The 20678-nt window shown below is 41.7% G+C and overlaps 1 protein-coding gene across 1 annotated transcript; it reads right to left on the bottom strand.

The window, feature by feature from the left end:
- Positions 1 to 68: 68 nt before the first annotated feature.
- Positions 69 to 19764, bottom strand: TAF5 (TATA-box binding protein associated factor 5). Its single transcript, XM_015420105.1, has 11 exons — positions 19216 to 19764; positions 17666 to 17900; positions 16519 to 16834; positions 14715 to 14878; positions 12963 to 13098; positions 7972 to 8092; positions 7516 to 7645; positions 6412 to 6576; positions 5882 to 6059; positions 3595 to 3772; positions 69 to 2063 (listed from the first exon to the last, which is right to left on the bottom strand). The coding sequence occupies exons 1-11, from the start codon at positions 19748 to 19750 to the stop codon at positions 1846 to 1848; spliced, it is 2376 nt and encodes a 791-aa protein (XP_015275591.1). The 5' UTR covers positions 19751 to 19764; the 3' UTR covers positions 69 to 1845.
- Between the last annotated feature and the right edge of the window lie 914 nt (positions 19765 to 20678).

Below are 20678 nucleotides of genomic sequence, written 5' to 3'. Positions count from 1 at the left end.
TGTTAAAGATAATATTCCTGCATTATATTAAGAAAAATTACAGATTTTAAAAACTGCTTGAAAACACAACTGGGGCTAAAATGCCATATCTTTTGTTAATATTTCTGAGTATTGCACTTGCATTTTGCCTTTTACAAAGAGTTCTGTGATCCTCATCTTGTTTGGTGGAGCAGTGGTTCTTAACAAAATGAGAGCTTACTAACCAAATTATGAAATTCTTGCAGGTTTTCTATGTTACTTAGTGTTCTTGTAAATCAGGAATAACTAATGAAAGTATCACATACTCCTGTTGATAAGAACACAGATGTTGTCAAACACAGATGTTGTCTGAGTAGAGCCTAAGTACCATCAGCATACACCTCTACTTCTCTTCCAAGTCAATATGTAGATTTCATGTAGAATATCCCCTTCGCCCTCAGGCCTACAGTCAATACAGTTATATTACTGTGTAAGCAGTACAGATGTTTATTTTCCAGGATATAAAGTAGCATTTACCTATCCAGTTATTTGCCCTTGCTTCTGGTAAAGTTAAGCTGTCACTCATCAAGGAAATGTAACACAGCCTTAATTTCAGGATTGTTCCCTTTTAAATAGCTATATATTCTGCACTGCAGAAAGACCCAAGGGCTACAATGACCAGTTTTTACCAATTATATACAATGGGTCAGGGAATACTTAACAGAAATAGATGTCCCTCATATTAGCTAACTGTAGGTGTATAGTTACTGTGCTGTAACCACATACCTTGTCAGAGGGAAATGCTTAACTAGCTTCTCCCCGTCCCCTAAAAGAAAGGGTATATGCAAATGTGTATGTTTCAGTCCAGTGGTAAATATCAAGAGGAACCATTACATAAGTGACTGGGGGAGAAACTTAGAAGTTTTATTGACCCACAATTTTTCCTTAAAATTAATTGTTCCACTTTTCCATGGGAAGATAAAGCTTGATGGTATTAGTTCTAACAGACACCGCAGCAATATTTCATTGTAAGAATTGCACAGCATAATTTGTCTTTATTACAAAATATCAAAAATATAAAACTGTACAAAATGCAAAACTATGGCAGTTGCCTTTTTACAAACGAGTGGCTCATTAATTTTCTGCTGGAATTCAACAACTGGTAAACAGCTCAAGCTGTGTTGTAACTGAAAGCCTGAATTACAGTTACTAACCCATTACAGAAAAGCAATGTGGTGTTACTCTAGTATACACTTTATGGGGAGGTGATGCTGTGCTTCTGTCCCAAAGTAATCTTACAGAGGACGTAAAACAGCATCCCTATTAAAGATTGTCACATCTGTAAAAGGTCCGTCTCTAAAGCATCATTCAAATTATGTCTGCAGGCCTCCCTATACTCAATCTATACTGTCCTCTTTAGAATAAATTAGGTAACTCACATAGGCCAAATAGCTAGTTGTATTCTCTCTCCACATTATAGAAGAACCCACAGTTCCATGTGGAAACTCCTACTGAAAGTGTTCAAACTTGGGGAAATGACAAAGTAAGTGCTTTTGAAAAGTTGTTAACAATGTTGTTTACCTTTGCTTTTTACAACTGGTTCTGCATTTTAGACCTGACTAATCATTTTCTTGCTGAGGATAAGAGAGACTATCTGTACACTTACCTGAATTAAAACCAAACTCTCCCCCCCCACCACCATCAAATCCATGATTTCAGAGTCCAGCATTTTCCAGTGAGACTTGAAACAGCAGTTACTTGAAGGTTGAGACATAGTTTATGTTGCTTCTTCCAGCAGACAAGTTCATCACAGTCTTAAATAATGCAAATTCTTCTACAGTCTTTACTTCACAAGGCTTATACAACCAAGTCTTGTAGTTTCATAGTTCACTGGGAACTGTAAGCCCCAGCAGAAAGAAGCAGATTTCTACGGGTGAAATGGAGATGTATGACAGGGGTTGATTTGGTCATGTAGGTACCTAACAACAGGTCCTGAGAGCTTTCAGGCAGATTTATATGCCCAGTGGCTGTGGTGAAATCATCTGTTTCTAAGTCCTCAAAGGCTTTCACAGCATCCCACAACTTCACTGTGTTATCCATCGACCCTAATAAGAAATGGGACAAAATTAACAGGATCTGCATTTATCAGCTCACAGTATAAGTAAATCCATTCACTAAATACAATAATCTCACTAAATACAACAATCAGGTTGTCAAATTCAAGGTCTCTCGGAGTACTAGTGCAAGTGCTTTTTTGTAAGAAAAATGATGCCAGTGGTCCACCAATTCCCCCATTCCACTGCAAATTCCAACTAGGCTGTTCCTGAGGATATATTCTTTCTCTGGTAGAATGGGGCAGGCCAGCACATGAGGATCAGGACTTTGGAAAGCCCCTCCCAAAAGTTGCAGATACTGAGTACCAGTAAGTATCATTTTTTTAAAAGCCCAGAGTAGTGTTACAGGATTCACAAGAATTTAAGGTAGGGGTGTGCATTCAGCATAAACCAAGCCAAAAAAAAAACAGCTTTAAAGCTGGTTTTAAATTGGGGGTGTATTTTGAGTATCCAAAATTGCCAAGCGCCAAAAATATTCAGGGTTTTCAGGACCACCAGATAGCCAAAGGGCTTGCAGTCCCTCGAAATTTCTTTTCCAAGCCATGTGACTTCGTGGCCAGTGAACTCCCAAGATGTTTAAAGGGCCTGCAGTCCCTTTAAAATGCCTTCTGGGTGAACTCACTGCTTGGAGTTGTTTAAAGGTACTGCAAGCCTTTTGAATGCCTTCGGAGTTCATTTACCATGGAGTCCCACAGCTTGAAGAAGTCATTTAAAGGGACTATAAGCCCTTCAAATGTCTTTTCCCCCTTAATTGGAAACAATGGAGGATGGAGGCACCTTCTTCTGGGGCCCTCAGAATTGGACTCCTTGGTCCAATCTTTTTGAAAAAATTTTTTGGGGGGTTGAGGAGAAAGCGCCAGCAGCTATGCTATAAATTTGGTGCCTTTACCTCAAAAATCAGCCCCCTAGAGCCCCAGATACCCTCGGATTGATTCTCCATTATATTCTATGGGGACCATTGACTATAAGGGTCCCCATAGGGTACAATGGAGATGAAAAAAATTGTGTTTCCTAAATATTTACCGAATCTGAATATCCTAGTGGTATTGGGATTCCAGAATATTGAGAAATACTGATTTTTGGGGGTTCCATATGTTTTTTGCACACCCCTAATTTAAGGTGAATACACTGACCTTGAGCAGCAACACTGTTTCTAAGTTCACTATCCAAGATCAGAGACAAAGAGAGGGCATCCTAATATAAAAGTGAGCCTATTATGCACTGCATTCAGATGTCACAAACCTGCATAACTATGGGGTGTAAATATAGTTTGCTGCCATGTTTGTGTCCCCTTTTCCCATGTGGAACACAATTGAAGGCCTCCATGTTTCAGAAGCCTTCAATCACACTTCAGTTTAGAATCCTGGCTTGGGAGGAGGAACCATTTTGCCTTAACACCTACATAAGGTCATAATGGCAAATTGGTGTTCTAAACTTAGGTGGCTTCATATGAGCTCTTTCTCCACGCAAACTAACAGCCATTATTACTGACCCAATGAACAAGAAATCTTGATTTACATACCTGATGCTAAAATTTCTCCATCTCTACTGAACCGGAGTGCACAGATTGTATCTGTGTGTCCTTTTAACTCCCCTACCATCAAACCATGGCCAATATCCCAGAGAAGCACTCTTCCATCTGTAGCTCCAGATGCCAAGAATCTTCCATTAGGAGAAAATGCTAGTGAATGAACTGGTCCCTAGAACAAAAAAAGTAAAACTATTACAGAATGAAACTTTAGCATCTAAATACTCATGTCTATATATTAGTCATGATTTAAAACAGTTTTCAAACATTATCAAAGTGAACAAGCTCAGTTTATAGGTTCTACTGCCAGACTGCCTGGAATCCATCTCCTTAAACTTGCCCCTAGTATTATGTAATTTTACTGCATAGCCAACAGTAGATGTATACACATGGAAGCAGACCATGATTTAGGAGCAGAGCATCTGCTTTGCATGCAGAAAGTACCAGGTTCAGTCTCCAGTATCGTGACTAAAAAGCATCATGTAATAGGTGATGTGAAAAACCTCTACCCAAAGAGAGCCACAGCCATCGAGTCAATTATAGTGACTTTGACAAATGAATAATTGGACATGTATAAGGCAAGTTCATGTGTTCGACACCTACTATTCCAGTGCCCTACAATTAGCATCAACTGAGATTCAAAATATTATTTAGTCATGCATAACGACTTGGAGTCCCAGTAGGGTTTTTACTGTTTCAGCAGTTACTTTCCATGCTGTGTCTGAAACTGCTTCAGGAAGTTCCTTCATTTTCAGAAATGATTAGATAGGTGGCATGGAAAACTAATATTTTAGACATGCAAGCTCAAAGAGTGATTAACACATGGAACTCACTGCCACAGGAGGTGGTGGCAACTACAAGCATGGGTGGCTTCAAGAGGGAATTGGATAAACATATGGAGCAGAGATCCATCAGTGGCTATTAGTAACAAGATATAGATAGGAATTCTCAGTCTGGGGAAAGTGATGCTCTGTGTTTGTGGTGCTGGGGGGGCAACAGTGGGAGGGCTTCTAGTGTCCTGGCCCCACTGCTGGACCTCCTGATGGCACCTGGTATTTTTGGCCACTGTGTGACAGAGTGTTGGACTGGATGGGCCACTGGCCTGATCCAACATTGGCTTCTCTTGTATTCTTATGTTCTTAAGTACATAGAACTAGCTGGATCCTAGACTGATCCCAGCCTAAATTTCTACTCCTTCCACCTTTTGGAAAAGAAGATCTTTCAGGTTTGGAATAGATTGTCAAACCACCCTGACCTGGATAGCCCAGGCAAGCCCGATCTCATCAGATCTCAGATGCAAAGCAGGGTTGACTCTGGCAAGTACTTTGATGGGAGACCTCCTTGGAATACCAAGCAGTCGGGAGGCAGGGGCAGGCTTTATTCAGCCACTTCTGAATATCCTCCAGGCCCCCAGTAGGGGTCAGTCACCAGAGGTCGCCATGACTTCCAGGTGTGCGCACACGCACACACACATGAAAAATACCAAAAAAAAAAAACCCAAACCAAAAAACACCCCTCTAAAAATGTGCAGGTTTGCAGCAGCACATTACTTAAATCACTACCAGTCAATTTCTTAAGACTGGATGGCCAGACTCTCCCTGCCAAGATGCTCAGGTGTAGGCAGGATGTCCCCAGGAAGTCCTTCACTTCTCTCTGTAGTAGATCTATGGGCGTGCCAGCTCCCCAGCCACTGCAATCTGCAACCACACTATAGAATTTGATTGTGGGAGACATTTCTCCAGAGTAAGAGACTTGGGCACATTCATGCTATTTAGCTTGTGGGCTCTCCTCCTAATTTCCTAATAGGGGGAGCATCAGTTAGAATCCACGTACAAATCTCCCAGCTCTGCCATCTTTCCCTTCAGTAGCACCTTCAGTAGCACCTATCAAGTGCCTCTCCCTCAAAATGAAGGCAGCCCCTTCCAGGTAAGAAGTGGTGCTAGTGTCTTGCATTCCAAATCTGGAACTAGGTTCCCCCCCCCCAAAAAAAAAAAAAAAAGAAGAAGAAGAAAAGAAATACAAGGTGTGCTTTGCAGGATGTCCGTCACCACTAGTTGACCATCTGGCTTCGGCTGAGCTGGCTTTGGCTGGGAGGGTGGGGTATAAATATGATAAATAAATACATCCCTATTCCACAAGAATTATTTCTATATTTAGAAGCTTAAAGGGATGGGGGGGGGGAATAACTACAAGGGAATGCTACCGTTTTTACCTGACTTTTAATTACACTGGTTGCATACAGAACTTAAATAATTTTAAAATGAATCTGACATTAATTTACCTTATGTCCTGTGAAGATTCTCACACAATTCCCATTCAGAACATCCCACAGCCGCACCGTTCTATCTGCTGAGCCGGTAGCAACGTAGTTGGAGTTTGAGTGAAAACGTGTACACGTGACATCAGCAAGATGGCCAGCAAAGATCCTCAAAGGCTGGTAGTGATCTGTAGCCCACAAACTGAAACCAATGCAAAAAAAACATTTCATTACAAGGAACACAGAACTTTACTACTTGCTCTTTTATTAGTAAACAGTGTTTGATTCACAAGGGCTTCCAATCTTGTTTTAAAGAACTTACAGATACTGCTTTGAGGATTTCATGTAGCTAGCTGAAATTTTACTTATGACCATGGACAGGCTAAAGGAATTTCTAATTCTTCTAAAGGAAAAGTTATATAAAAAAGGAATTTGTGTTAATTTTTAGCCTGATATTAAGCATCGTCACTTAAAGGATACATTCTAGATGAGATTTATAGCTCACTGACATTTGCAAGTTTATATCTAGATGAAAAGCTTTGGTAGATTCTTACCGAGCCACCCTGTCATGACCACCTGACACAAAGTAATATCCATAGGGTGAGAACTGTGTGTCCCACACAGGGTAGTTGTGTCCTTTGTATCCCACCAGACAAGAAAAGGTTAGGAGGCTCCACAATCTGATTGTGCCATCCTCTGAAGATGATAACAAATAGTTCCTGTCAAAAAGAACAGTAACACCATATGAAGGTAACAATCTGAACACCAAAAATATATTGCAGAGTAGCACTGATAGTAATACTTACATAGCATGTGTCAAATGTGTAACAAATTGTTAAGATAACCAAATGTTTATAATAGTAGACAAATAGTTTAAGAACTCTTCATCTTCACCATATACCTAAGGTGTTACTTCTTGTTCGTGTTTTCTACAAGCAGTTTTAAATATTTTCCCTTGCTCCTCAATGGGGAGCCAAAGCAGCTTACATCACTTTCTCCATTTTATCCTAACAACCCTGTGAAGTAGGTTAGGCTGAGTGTGTGTGACTGGCTCAAGGAAGTTTTATGACAGAGTGGGGATTCAAACCTGGGTCTCCCAGATCCCAGTCCGACGCTAACCACTATACCTCTTAGGTAAAACAACATATAGACTGCCCCATTCATATCTTATTTCTAAGTCTCAGTCTGTTTCAACTGGCCTTTCTGCAAAGTTAGTTTTATGGAAAATGTGGCTTTCTTTGAACCTTTCAAGTTCCTTAATTTACATACACACACATTTTTTAAGTTCAGAAATTATAGCAAGAGGGGAACTTGGGATTCATGGACATAGGTATATTTGCCATAGATGTTTGGTTTAACACATGTTACACTACTATCAGTACATGCTATGATACTGCTTACTCTAAGCTGTTTGATATTGGACAAAGCCTAACTGAAGAACAGAGGTTTCAAATAAGGTGACACTGGTAATGGTTTTTAGTATCCAATGAGATACAGATAATCTTCTGATGCTCACATAGCCATTCATTCTTCTCAGGAGCCATGTTGACAATGAATTAAACACTCAGATTGTATAATGTCTCCAACAAGACACCTTTTTAATATTTTGTTTTTTCTATTTGAACATTATTATTATTATTTTATTAAGAAATGTTTACCTATCGGGGCTGAAGCTGGTACCGTAGACAGGTCCACTGTGACCATATAAAATCTTCAACTCACTTGCTGTTTTCTCATCCATGATCCTTTCTAAAACATCATCAGATTCTTTATCTATGAGGCTGAGATCTGAGGAGAAAAAGTTGAAGTTCACATTTATAGAGCTTGGCAGTTGTAGTTGCTGAAGTGCAAGTACAATCAACACTAGAATACTTTAAGTACTTTTCAACAGAATAATTCCATAAGTGCAAGCACATTTTGCTGCAAATACTGCAACTTTTTAAAACAAGTATTTTGACACTACAGCCCCTTACTGAAATCAGGGATACTCACACCAAATTTCCACTAGCCTTCAATTTGCTTAAGAACTTAAGAACATATATGTAGTCTTTCTTCTATATAAGATCAAGTGTTGTTGTCAGTTATATCAGTTAAACCTATAAGAATTATATTACCTGCTGCCGACTTTACGCTACGTAGTTTTTTGGGTGTCACAGACCATACTCTGACAGTGGAGTCAGCAAAACCTCCTACAATCATGCTAGAGTCATCCGTAAAATCCACTGCTGTTAGGCCCTGTACATACAAAAGGTACTATTTTAAGAAGGTTTTTCAATATAATAAATGATACATAGAACTGTTTAAATTACGTGTTCTTATTCAAGGAAAATTAGCCACCAATAATACTTGAGTTGGAATTTTGTTGTTGTTGTTCAGTCGCACAGTCGAGTCCGACTCTTTGCGACCCCATGGACAAGCTCCCGCCAGGCCCTCCTGTCTTCCGCCGTCCTCTGATGTTGGCTCAATTTCATGTTCGTTGCATCGATGACACTGTCTAACCATCTCATCCTTTGCCGTCCCCGTCTTCTTTGACCTTCAATCTTTCCCAGCATTTCCCAGAGTTGGAATTATCACATAGCAAATCCTTTTGTGTAAAACAAATTATGCTATACTTAGGCAGAAGAAGTCCACAATTTTAATTGGCCTGGATAGCCAATCATTACTTTCAGATGTCGCCAACCTCAACCATCTCAAGACAGGCCATGTATGGAGGCCTTGAGAGGGGAGGATTTCAATCGCTCACTTCAAATCAGAATTTAGAAACTGTGAAACATGAGAATCTCTTGTTTCTCAGTGTCTTCAAAGCCTAGTGTGGTGCGAGTTTGCCCATTTCCTTCCCCAACTCTATGTATTCTAAAAGACTAGGCAAAGAAGTCCAGCACCCCCCTCTCCTCAAGAGTTATCTGCAATGCATGGAGACTTCAGGGAACTATATTTCATGCTGGGAAACCAAGATCATGTGGTCATCAGAAAACGATTCCTGGTCAGCACTGTATTTTTACCCGCCATCTATATATTGTGGATCTCCTGTAATTTAAATAGCTGAAGGAAAGCTTTGCACATTTATAGCATTAATAATAATGCTTACATTTGATCAATGCGCACAACAGACTATCAATGAAACCTCTGCTCAAAGCATCACTCCTTCCATCAGAAGGGCAGTGAAAGCAGGTATTCTTGCATACTCAAGGGGCTTCCTAGGCATGCAGAAAAATAAATGAGGGAAGTATGCTTGTTGCCCACCAGAAACCACAGAATGCTGAACACGCTAAACATCAGTTGGGGGGGCAAGATGAGTAAGCCCCTAAGAACTTGTATTATCTTGGACTAGGTAATAAAACTGGCTAACAGTACAACCTTAAACAGAGTTACACCTTAGTCCATTGAAGTCACTGGGCACAGAAGGGAGTAACTGCTTAAAGCTGCATTGTAAGAACATATAGTGACCCACCAGTTTAGCCTCACAGCAACACTTATCCAGTGGAATACATAATGCTGGTTTTACATACTTAAGATTTCAATATTGGACAGGCAGGCATGCTTACAATAATTATGTGATATATATGAAATAATTATGAGTTATTGATCATTCATTGTTAAAATTCATAAATTTATCTATAGCTAGTTAATAGCATAAGCATTATATTAGACAGTCCTGGTTCATTGTGTTAGCTTGGACATTTATGTAGTGTATGATCCCCACCATCCCACCACGGTCCACAGCCTCCACACAAATAATTGTATAGGAGGTTTTATCATGTGATTTCTATTCCTCAGAGGAAAAAACAGAGGATGAGAAAGCTCAAGAATGAAACCTCCATATGACTAGACAGACACTGGCTTAGATCTAATGCAGATGTCTGCAGATGAAAGGGGGGTTTGTCCATGGAACAGAAATCCCCTGCCCCCCTCTGCCTGCAGCCCCAATGCCCCTCCAAGTATTGCTTCTGGTGGGAAAGGAGATCACCAGGAACAGCTCTGGAGAAGAGGAGATGGAAATTTGTAACAGGAGGGGGGAACTGATAAAAATCAATTCCACCTTCCACTCTTGGAAATCCTTCCACTGAATCCAAGCCATCATCTATATATATAAAAGAAAGTCCCCTCACCGTAAAATCAACACCCAGGCCAAACCGCTGGACCTAGAGACACCAAATTCGGGGAGAGCACTCCTACCATGGCGTAGGTACTCACTAAGAAGAGATTTGTAGAAATTCGACCCCTAAGTGGGTCAAAAGGGGGAAATGCACTCCTCACATTGATTCCTATGCAGCTACCAGGCGGCTGCCTCTCTGAACCCCCCACTCTCTGATTGGTCAGCTGCAGAGCTCAGTGTTCTGAGTAGGGATGTGCATTCGGTTCGTCTGAACCGAATGCACCCCCGAAAATGGCCCATTCGGACCCCTTTCGGGCTGCTGTAGACAGATTCAGATTCTCTGATCTGAATCGGCTTGCCGCCAAATTGCCACCAAATTTCGGCGGCAATTCGACCCCATTATATCCTATGGACCATTGAAGTCAATGGCGGAAACATAGGGTATATTCTGGGGGCTGGAGGGAGGGGGTTTGAGGGAGAGGCTCCAAACTCTCAGGGTAGCTGCTGGAGCCTCTCCCCAAGATACCAACCAAGTTTGAAGAACATTGGACCAGGGGGTCCAATTCTACGGCCCCCCAAACAGGTTGCCCCTATCCCCTCCATTGTTCTCTATGGTAGGGGGAAAGTAACGTTTCCCCCACCATAGAGAATGGAGGAGATGGGGCAACCTGTTTGAGGGCCCATAGAATTGGACCCCCCTAGTCCAATGTTCTTGAAACTTGGTTGGTATCTTGGGGAGAGACTCCAGCAGCTAACCTGCAGGTTTGGAGCCTCTCCTTCAAACCCCCTCCCCTCCAGCTCCCAGAATATACCCTATGTTTTTGCCATTGACTTCAATGGCCCATAGGATATAATGGGGCTGAAACTGACATTCCCTGGCCCATAGACTCCTGAATGGCTCCTACGGCCGAAATTGACATGCAGGAGTCTTTATGCTGGCTGAAATTGATTCTGCCCGATTCTGCTGAATCGGGCCGAATTTTTTATTTTTTTGCATACCCCTAGTTCTGAGGGGGAAAACCCAACAGTTACAGGGGACTGTAGAGAGCTAATGACAGTTGAGGAAATCAGGAGTGGCCAAGAACCACCTATGAGGTGAAGCAAAGCTGCTGGCCCAGCCTCTGATGGCTTCCTACACACTCCCCCCACCTCCTACACCTAACAGGCGGTTGTCTGTCAGGTGCAGCCCCACCTCCACAGTGGCTTCTAATACTCCTCCCCCTCCTACAGTGGACAGGCAGCTGCCTGTCAGGTGTAAGAGAGGAGGTGGGATGGCTTCCAACACACTCCCACCACCTCCTACACCTAACAGGCAGTTGTCTGTCAGGTGCAGCAGTGGTTGCAGGGTGCTTAAAACTACGAGGGAGTCTGCCCCAGCAGTAACGCCTTAGTGATCCTGCCAGCCCTGCCTCCACAGTAGCTTCTAATACTCCTCCCCCCTCCCCGTCCTACACTGGGCAGCTGTCTGTCAGCTGTAGGAGAGGAGGTGGGATGCTTACAGCCGCCAGGGAGGTTTGCTCAGCAGGATTGCCTTAGCAGTGCTGCTGGCCCAGCCTCCCCAATGCCTTAAAATACAATCCCCCCGAAAACCAGACAGGCCAGTGTCTGTCAGGTGTAGGAGCAGGGCCAGGGTATGAATGTTTATGGGGAGATAGTAAAGGACATCTCTAGGAGCCATTTCGATGTGTGCCTCCTTCATGAACCTGAAGAAATGTCCACTACATCACCACTCCCTCACACCAACTCCCCCCTCACCTCTTACTGCCCCCAAGAAAGCTCCTGGCAAACATTGAGCCAGATACACCAACGCTACAAGGAGGAGGCAATTTAGGAATGCGGCAAAGACATTTGCACATAGTACTCCTGCAGTGCACTGAACTGCACAGGCCAAGTACCAGCAAGATCACCCTGAGGTGCTCAGAACAACACAGTTTCCATATGAGCAAAACAATCCAGGAACACAAGTAGAGAGGCCATCACTTTCGTGGAAGGTAGCAGGAGTTGACTTAGCAGACGACTGCTTCTTAAATGGACAGTTCTATGTGGCCTGCTCCAGAGTGAGCTCATCAAGCAGCCTGGTGATCCTAGCACCTGAGGGCAGAACCACCAATGTGGTCTAGAGAGAGGTCCTTCTGTAGAGAGGGGGGAAAGTACGTATGTCTCACTTCATTTCTTACACTGCAATCTTCTCCATTAGAATTCCTACAACAAATGTTACATTTCAGACTTCACATCAGTATTATAACTGGATTTACGGAACTTAAATACCATAACAAAGCACAGGTATCAGGCTAGTCATATATAAAGTAGAAGAACAAGGACACAGTGCTCCTGGATAATACGAATGGCTCAGGTAAAAAAGTAAAAAGTAAATGGCGATGATTTTTTTCTATATTGTATACACATATGGGAGTACAAAGGCTATATTCTATTAAAGTCACCGTACAGCCTGATTCTGACCATGATTTTTTTTTTTGCTGTCAAGTCACAGCTGATTTATGGCAACCCCATAGGGTTTTCAAGACAAGAGATGTTCAGAGGTGGTTTGCCACTTCCTTCCTCCATGTCATGACCCTGGTATTCCCTGGTGGTCTCCCATCCAAATACTGACCAGGGCCAGCCCTGCTTAGCTTCTGAGATCTGCCGAGATTGGTCTAGCCTGGGCTATCCAGGTAAGGACGTTCTTGTGGTAATGAACCCTTTTCTCAGAATTTACTTGAGAAGTTCATCCTAACTATAATTTACCCTATATGTTTTCTTTGATTCTCAGTTATTTTGCCTACAGTGATACTCCTTTGATATTTAAGGTTTCCACAAAATTAGCCTCAGCTATAATGTGTATATAAATTGTCTGCAGGTTTATGAGTTCAAGCAAAGCAAATATTTAACGAAGCATTCACTTAAAAAAAAAAACAGTTATCAGAGTCTTAATTCTCCTGCAGGTATCACAGCAGTCGTAGTTCAAAAGTGTTTTGTGAACAGTGCCACTGATCAATGCTGCACACTAACCTGATAAGCATTAAGGAACGTGTAGAAACAGATAGAAGGCAAGCAGTCTGGACCAAGACGCACACGCTTAGTGGCTTCCTTCATATTCATTATCTTATCCAGCTTGTCAGAATCCTTTAGTTCAGGAAGGGGGATTCTGTATGAAGAACACCACACTTCAAACAGAGCAGAAATGCCTTTATGCCATGAATGTACATGCAACATTTGGAAAAAAGACTTAATTCAGTAACACTTATAGATTTTGCATATTTCTTATTAAATCAAAACACTTTTCATTTCTACTATCTATCTAGTTGAATTCTTCACAAGTCTTTCCTTCATACTATAAAACCTGTTTATTAGTGCTGTTTCTTCTAATGGAACCAGGACTTCCAAATATTATGATTTTAATTTTAACTGATCAAAAGAGATAAAGTGGAAGTGTAGAATGAACTATGGTCCAGTTGTCACTGAAGTGAATAAACTTGTGTCTGGGCTGTATGTCTTCACAGGTATTGATTCACATCTTGAACATTCCTCCATACTAAATAAATAATCCTTCCACACAGAAACTAGATGTCATGGATGAAGGTAATACAGCCTAGGCTGCTTCCCGACATGTTACTTTTCTTTTCTGGTGAGTATTTGTGTGTGTGTCATGGCTGACTTCTGGCAACCCCTAGTGGAACTTGGATGTTTCAGAAAGGTGGCTTGCTATTTGCTGCCTCTGAGTCCCGGCCCTGGTATTCCTTGGCGGTCTCCCATCCAAGTACTTGCCAGGGTCAGCCCTGCTCAGTTTCCAAGATCTGGCTTGCCTTGGCTATCCAGGTCAGGGCCTGACATGCTACTTTTCTATGCAAAGGGAATTTTGTATATTGAGAAGCATTAAGTGATGTGATTCTCCCACATGGTCTGAAGTGGATTAGGCCAGACATAGATTTATAATTTCAGGGACAAGTAGACTTTAAGAGGCCATATTAGCTTGAATCCTGCCTACAAATTCTGTGGATTGGGGGAGGGTGTGACGACCTCCTATTGGGGAGGACTAGGTTTCTCTTTAAATTATACTGGGTGTTTATAAAATAGGTAGTTCCGGCTGCCACCAGGAATTTTCTAAATTCCAAATCCACTCTCAGTTTCTTATGTTGGTATTGTGACCCAGGATCTAGGCTTTCAAGGGTCTCTGTGTTCCTGAGGAATAATTGATATGACTTCTGGGATTAACTTAAATAAAAGAGGATTTATTGAAAGGGGAACAAAATAAGAGGTTGGTTATTATGTAACTGGTTGGGAATAAGGTTCTTGTAAATATATTTGTCAATTGTATCACACACACTGTCAGTTTTAGTCCTTAAGATTCCACACAGTTTAATTTCTTGGTAAATTTAACTCCTTTAAGAACTTTAAAGTTTCACTATTGAAGACATATGCTGCTCTCTCTCAGATCCCACACAGAACTAATTTAACCCTCACTGACTGAACACCAACTGAACAATTCCAACTACTTTTCATACTAACTGTCTCTCATAACTGACTTTTTCTACCTCTGACACACACACTTAAAACAAGGAATCGTTACAGAGGGGTATGTTAATTCCCCTCTCCCATGGTGCACCTTTGACTCCCCAAACTATTCCTAAGAACCCTCCTGCAGGAGAAGCATCTTGGCCTTTGGGGGGGGGGGGTCACACTCCACAGATGAACTCCTTCCTTCCACTGACATTTTAGGTAGGATCCATGCCACTAACTGATCGTCTCTAGTTTTAAAATTACCTGTTCTGAGGAGGAGCATTTGGATCTTGCTTTTTACTTTTTGATCCCATGCTGTCTTTTTTTGGCTTCTTCTTCTTTGGCTTACCCTCCTCATTTTCCCCCTCTTCATCTTCATCATCCAGAGGTAATTCAATTTCTGGTTCTTTTAATAAGCCAAAAAAGACCTACAAGCCAAAGTATAAAGTACAGCATTTTATTATATAAATATAGGCTTAGTGAAATGCACAACCAGTAAGATACCGTCTACTGAATCAATTAGTTGTTAAATGGCTTTAAAATAAATGTGCATGTTTCTTACTAAACCACAATTTTCACTCACATTATGTATTAATGGTATCTAGTTAAGAACTGATAGTCATAGGTCAGTGATAAAACTACCCTTATTTCATTTGCATCTGGTCAAAGAGAAGTCACAATTCAATATATGATACAAGTTAATACAAATGCCACCATCTAGAGCAGGAGTGTCAAATATGCGGCCCGGGGGCCAGATCAGGCCCCCGGAGGGCTTCTATCAGGCCTGCAGTGGAACTGTCCTCTGCTTTTTCTTCCATTTCTGCTGCTGCTGCGTCATCATAGGTTTGCAGCTTAACCTGAACAGCATAGTCAAGATTGCAACAGCACAGACATTTTGATGCAATTCAGAGCAAGAGGTGTCAGTTATCAGACACTGTTAAATAAACAGAATATTGCAAGAGTGCTAATGTTTTAAGCATGTTTTTAAGTTTAAAAAAACCCCTTTGTGTCCTTTATAAAGTTTATCTCTCTGCTACCTGGCATTACATTTTATGACACACATGGCTTGGCCCAACAAGGTCTCATTTATGGCAGATCCGGCCCTCATAACAAATGAGTCCGACACCCCTGATCTAGAGGGATACTTTAGGTGTGATGAAGGGCACGAACATGCCCCGTGAGATTTCTTATAGATTAAAGAAAAACAGCAGGTTTTATTACACCCTGGATGTCACATCACAAATATTATTTTGCAGCTCTCACGAGTTTTCAAAACGGTTTACCATGCTATGAAGACAATTCCTGTTGATGAAATACAAGTTGAAAGCTCTCTCCTAAGGTGCACAAAGTTAGTTATGTTGCAGCCCAAGAACTAGTGCCTTTGGAGAGCTTCTGTGCATACAACAAAGCTTTCTGAGGTACCTCTTTGTATTGCAGTTGCTTGAAAAAATTAGTGTCCAACATCTAATTTAGTACAAGATAGTACCATTCAGAAGAGAAAATTACAGAAATTCAGTAAACTTATATGCATGGTGCATGTACAATTTTCACATATTGCAGCCTGAGTTTATTAAAAGCAATGTCCTAATAGCCCATTTAACTTTATTAACTTCTCAATATTTAAATATTACAATTAGCGGTGCCTGTTAAAGTTTAAAAATCTCATTTCCTGGGTTATCGAATACACCGTTGAATACCAAAACCATTACTGATAAGACAGTTCACTAAAATTTCATTCTACAGGGGATCCTGGAAAGTCTTAAGCATATCATCTCCTGTCCAAAATTAAATTTCTACATCCCAACTAATGCTAATCCACTAGCTGTATTACACTGGCCAAAGCCAAAGGCCAAACTGGTATCAGGATAAAAACAAGGTATCCGACGTCCATGAGGATGGGCTTAGAAAGCTGTCTATCTTTTTCTATCAAAGAGTTGCTGAATTAGTTCTCTACCTAGAACCAAAGTATAAGTTGCTTTCAGTGGCCTGACAACCTAGATATCCCTGACAAAATATTATCTGTGATGTTATTTATGTCCTACTGAGTGTAAAAATATCAGCATCGTACCTTTGCTTTATTAGCCTCCCGTTTTGCCTCACCAGCCAGACTTCCTACCATAGCATCAATTTGTTGTTTACTGCGAGGCATTCCATCAAATATATCAATGTAAAGATGCTCTTGAACAATATTCCATATCTGATTGTTCTGTTTTTCCTGAAGGTGTCTCTTCAAGAGCTGGTAAGAGTCACGGGATATGCGCAGCACAAACTTGCTCGTTCGAAAATCCAGCATTGTCTCATTCCCTCGCATGTGCTCTTTTTTGGTTAAACTTGATAATACGCGCAAGTCATCCTGGTAATAACACTCCTGATCCCCATGAAACCTAGAAGGAGGATTTAGAGACTTAAAAGATGACAGTCTCCTAAACAACTTGAATTGTATGTTCCTCAGAACATCTTGAGAAAACAGTAAGTAGGCATTTAACACAGACATCTGCTTATACCAAAGCACAGAAAACAACAGTTGGGACTGCTAAGAGAAGCAGCTAGGAGCCCTTCATTAGCAGCAGCACTTGCTATGAGTGCAAAAACTAAACGAACTAAAAAAAATGTTTGAGGTTCCTAAGTATCTACATAATAATTTTTGGAACTCAGGTCACAAGGCACTTGAGATTGTTCCAGCACTGGGCACCGAGAGCGCATTCCTACTCTTCCTCTCAAAGCAGTGCCTGGTGAGAACTTTGTCCATAATAGGAAAGAAACCCCTTTAACAGCACAAAAAAAGCACATTATTGTCCATTGGATTAGTCCAGAAAATGAGGTTTAAGAAGTAGAGAGAAATGCACATGGATAAAAGTGTTATCAGAATAGAATACAATCAGCTTGAAGTAAGAACTTATATTTCAGATTTATAGAATTACAAATAAAGCAAATATGAATATACTCAACAGTTATTTGCTTGAAATTAGCACTGGAGGAGGAGGGTTATTTGGGGCTTTATTGTATTTTGTATGTTTAAATTGAATGTGTAAGGCAGTTTGAGCCATAGGGAAAGGCATGGTATAAATGTTTTAACAAATAACCACACAGAAAATGCTACATACTGTGCTTCCAGATCACTACATAGCTTTATATTAATTCTGAAGATCTACAACAGATTGAATGATTTAAAGTGAGAAAACAAAAATAAAATTACATGTACAAAATTATATTACTTTTCAAAGAAGGACTTCGCTTCATTTTCATGTCCGTTGTAGACTAGCTCCAAATACATGTGCACAAAGAGAGGATAAAAAAGTTGTGATAGCTCAGCTCGATGACAGTCCAGAGCACATTCAATAAAGTGTTTCAATCCACTATAATAGTCTTCATAGAGTGCTGGGTCTCCCTGCTGGTTGTAGGCAGACAACACTGCACTCACATCCGGTTGATCTTCCATGAGGACACCAACTACAAAGCATCAACATATCAGGGTAAATATGTATTTATTAAATAATGCTTGTACTTTGTATTGTAATATTTCAATCCTAAACATGTTTACTTTGAACTCCCACTAAAATTCATTGACATGGATGACTGAGAAGATGACAATATATTAACGATTTAAAGCCTGATTTCTTTTACACAGCATTTGCTATCATATTCCATATATAATTATAGTAAAGTTGAGTCTGAGTTGCCCAGAATAGATGAGGAAAACAATAACACAAATTGTTGATGATGCTGGAAAAACTCTTATGAACAGATTTTTATTTAGCTGAAATTCCTTAATACAGTATATTTAATCCTTCATTAACTGATTAAATATTACAGGTTCTTCAGTGCTAAGAATATCTACTGAAAAATTATAACTGAGTAGTGAAGCTTCACACTGCTTAGTTCAGATACTTGGGACCTGATACTAGTGTGTTGCTCTTATTTGTTGTGTATTTATTTAAAATATTCAGAGGCCCACCTTTCTCCAGGACAATTGGGACCAAAAGCTGGTAACAGAGTAAAAGCAGTTCAAGCAATACCACACACACCCAAGTAGAATAACAGAACAGTAACAACTCTAGCCAAAAGCCCTGCAAGACAGGCCCAATGGGCATTAGGCCATTCATGCCCTAAAATACTAGCAATTAACAGAACCTCAAATTTCTATGTCTCCGTCTTTAAAAATTATTTATACCGGTTGCCGTTTTAAATGGGTTTTTATTTGTATATTCCAGTATGAACACAGGAACGCACAAAGCTGCCATAGTTAGACCATCAGTCCATCTAGAGTAATGTTACTACTCAGCCTATCAGCAACTCTTCAAGGCCTCATGAAGAGAAAGGTGCTTCCTAACTTGTGAGCTTTTAATTGGAGATACCAGAGATTGAACCTAAGACTTGCAAAATATACATTCTTCTATTGGGCCACTGCTCATTGTAATACTGGGAGGCTTTGGGAGGCTGTCAAAATGAAAGCAGAAAGAAGTGCAGGAAACTATAAATTATTTTGTGGAATGTTTCCCAAAAAGAGTCAGAATCCAAATTAACACAGCTCTAAGTTAGCATCTAATGTTTATTTCAGGATCCATGACCATGTGAACTTTAAAGTAACTAAGGAGCAAAGCCACTGCAAAGCCAAATCTGTGTTACTGCAATATACAATTTGCTATTCCCGTTATGCGTGTAATAAATATTAATTTTTTAAACCTCTGCTGTCATAACTACTGGGCAAAAATACCTAAAGGTAAAGCAGCATAAACTCTTGAGAGCGGTCCGCACGCCTTCTCACCTTTCCCGGCGGGTCCCAAGGGCACCGCCGGAGGGGCCGTGACAGCTGCAGGAGCGACGGCAGCCCCAGCCTGGCCAAAAGTGACGGAGCTGAGCAGCACTTCCCCAGGTCCGGGGGCAGCGACGCCGAGGGTGGGCTCCTGCCCTTCCCCGCCATGAGTTGCCTGCCCGCCGGACGCCGAAGGGCTGAGATCAGCCGCGACCTCATCGCTGAGCAGCCGGGCTTCTCGGCGGAGAATTTCTTCGGACTCGCGGAGATTGCTACGCCGCAGGAACTGCAACACCGCCAGCAGCGTCTGCCGGTCGGTGGGCAGCTGAGAGGCGGCCGGTTGAGCGTTGGGGACCACCGGGGGCTTCGAGTCAGTTGTGCCCACCGCAGCCTCCCCGTCCGTGAGGGGAGCAGCGGCGGTCGAGGAGGGAGGGGGAGCGGAAGCGGAATTTGCCGGGGACTGGGGTGGAGGAGGCGGTGGAGCTCCCCCATCGGGGTCTGGCTTCACCGTTACCGCCTCGGCCGGTTCCTCCGGCAGAGCCGCCATACCGGACCTCAGCAGCCTCGCCTCTTACTCAGGCAGCCCGCGGGTTTACGACAGTCAGGGCATAGTCCCTCAAAGTGAAGCCACTAACGCTTAACGACAGTCTGGCTAACGCTTTACGGTATTTCCGGTTCCTGTTATGGGAAAACCACTAATTGTTACAAGACTGTTTAGACGTTGGTTGGGTGAATACGTGTCGGAACACTTTGTTAAGTCCGTGATTTTTAGAAAACGTGCAAAGGCTTCTGTATACATTTAGGGTTATGGTTAAATGCTTTCTGGTTCTTGTGAAATCGTGCCTTCTTCCTCTGAACCAAATGCATTGCATAAAAGTAAATTAATTTCAGTGGCTCCTCCTTTCGCGTAAACAAATATGATTGCGATCGAAGGTTAAAGGCAGAGCTCGATCCCTGCCTTGTTAAAGGACACATATTGTAATAGTGTGAATTGAAAGATTTTACTATACTCGTCATCAGAATTCTCGAGTGTCATCGATAAAAATTCTGAAACTCGAAAGTTGGCATATCCCAGCTGGCAGCCCGCTCACAGCTCCGCCCTAAGCATGCACTTGCAACCTATGTTCCACTGTTATCTGAAGAAGTGAGCAGTGACTCACGAAAGCTAATATCCTACCACAAATTTTGTTAGTCTTTAAGGGGACTGGGTAAAAGTCGGATCTAAATGGATCCTCATGAATTTATATGATTTTTACATTGAAACGAAATAAAACCACCATCATATTGTAGGTCATGTGTTAGTCTACAAGGGGCACCACAAAAATCAGGCATCCACAGATTCGTGGCACCACAACAGTGCTCTCCCAGGTCTTGTTAGGCTCCCCCAGGTCTTCTAAGGGGCTCTTTTAAAAGTTATGGCTGCCAGCGGCAGCAGCGGGGGGAGGGGCGCGAAACGTTCCCAAGCCTCTCTGAGC

This window comes from Gekko japonicus, unplaced genomic scaffold (assembly GCF_001447785.1).
Source record: "Gekko japonicus isolate JY-2015 unplaced genomic scaffold, Gekko_japonicus_V1.1 scaffold29, whole genome shotgun sequence".
Taxonomy (NCBI): Eukaryota; Metazoa; Chordata; class Lepidosauria; order Squamata; family Gekkonidae; genus Gekko; species Gekko japonicus.
This window is presented reverse-complemented; position numbering and strand designations above follow the sequence as displayed.

Coding starts and splice junctions, on each gene's coding strand:
- TAF5 (XM_015420105.1), bottom strand. CDS start 19,750: ATGGCGGCTCTGCCGGAGGAACCGGCCGAGGCGGTAACGGTGAAGCCA. Junction 14,879..16,518: donor GGGAGGCTAATAAAGCAAAG/GTACGATGCTGA, acceptor TTTGGCTTGTAG/GTCTTTTTTGGCTTATTAAA. Junction 13,099..14,714: donor AATGCTCCTCCTCAGAACAG/GTAATTTTAAAA, acceptor TTCTTCATACAG/AATCCCCCTTCCTGAACTAA.